We start from the raw sequence: 853 nt of genomic DNA, 5'->3' as shown, positions 1-853 counted from the left end.
GTGCTGCACATGCTTGTATCGAGCCCGCCGCCCGTCTCGTATCCCGGCCCCGGACCTGGGCGGTGGTGCTGCTGGCGCTTGCTGCTTGTGGGCGTGTGGCAGCGGCGCGCTCACGCCGCGCCGCCGTGCCGCGCCCTGCGGTACCGCAGACGTGTTCCAGGGGCTGGACAAGCGGTACCAGCAGGTCATCGCCGACATCTGCAAGAAGATGGGCGCCGGTATGGCCGACTTTGTGACGGCAGATGCCGCAGAGTCAGAGGTGGGGCTGGGTGGGGAGGTGGGGAGGTGTTCCTGTGTGTGTGGGCTGGGCTGCCACCGGTGGGGGCCGGCTGGCCACGGGGGCAGCCGCGGCAGCCGCGGCGGCGGGGTATCGCTGGGGGCAAGGCAAGGCGGCTGAGTGCGAGGCAGGCTGGGGTGGCTGCCGCGGCAGGCGGCAGGCTGGCAGGCTGAGAGGCGGGGGCAGGTGGCTTGGGTGGGCCGCAGGCAGCAGCTGAGCTGCGTGCCAGCAACCCTACCCCCGGCCCTCCGGCCGCCATGCCGCCTTGACCGTACGGCATCAACTTCACCGCCCCCTGGTTGTACCGCCTATGTACCGCAGGTGGAAAGCGTGGAGGACTACAACCTGTATTGCCACTACGTGGCCGGCCTGGTGGGCATCGGTCTCTCCCACCTCTTTGCCTCCTCAGGTGGGTACGGAGACCAGCCGGCCCCTGCCGCCCTGCACCTACTGGACTCACAAGCCTGGCCGGTTGCTGGCATCCCCTCGCCCAATGCATTCCCTCGCCCAATGCTGCGGCTGCGGGCGAGGCGGGCGCGCGTTCCAGCGGCAGCGGGCAGGGCGGGGCATGGCCGG

At 70.9% G+C, this 853-nt stretch overlaps 1 protein-coding gene across 1 annotated transcript in view; it reads left to right on the top strand.

The window, feature by feature from the left end:
- Positions 1–149: 149 nt before the first annotated feature.
- CHLNCDRAFT_55669 (hypothetical protein) overlaps positions 150–853 on the top strand; it is a gene marked incomplete at both ends in the record, with an annotated part of 3,851 nt that continues 3,147 nt past the window's right edge. The window contains 2 exons of the mRNA XM_005852245.1: positions 150–277; positions 599–649. Coding sequence (XP_005852307.1) covers positions 152–277; positions 599–649 — 177 coding nt within the window. The remainder of the gene's footprint in view (positions 278–598; positions 650–853) is intronic.

The sequence above is a fragment of the Chlorella variabilis genome, assembly GCF_000147415.1.
Source record: "Chlorella variabilis unplaced genomic scaffold CHLNCscaffold_69, whole genome shotgun sequence".
NCBI classification, from domain to species: Eukaryota; Viridiplantae; Chlorophyta; class Trebouxiophyceae; order Chlorellales; family Chlorellaceae; genus Chlorella; species Chlorella variabilis.
This window is presented reverse-complemented; position numbering and strand designations above follow the sequence as displayed.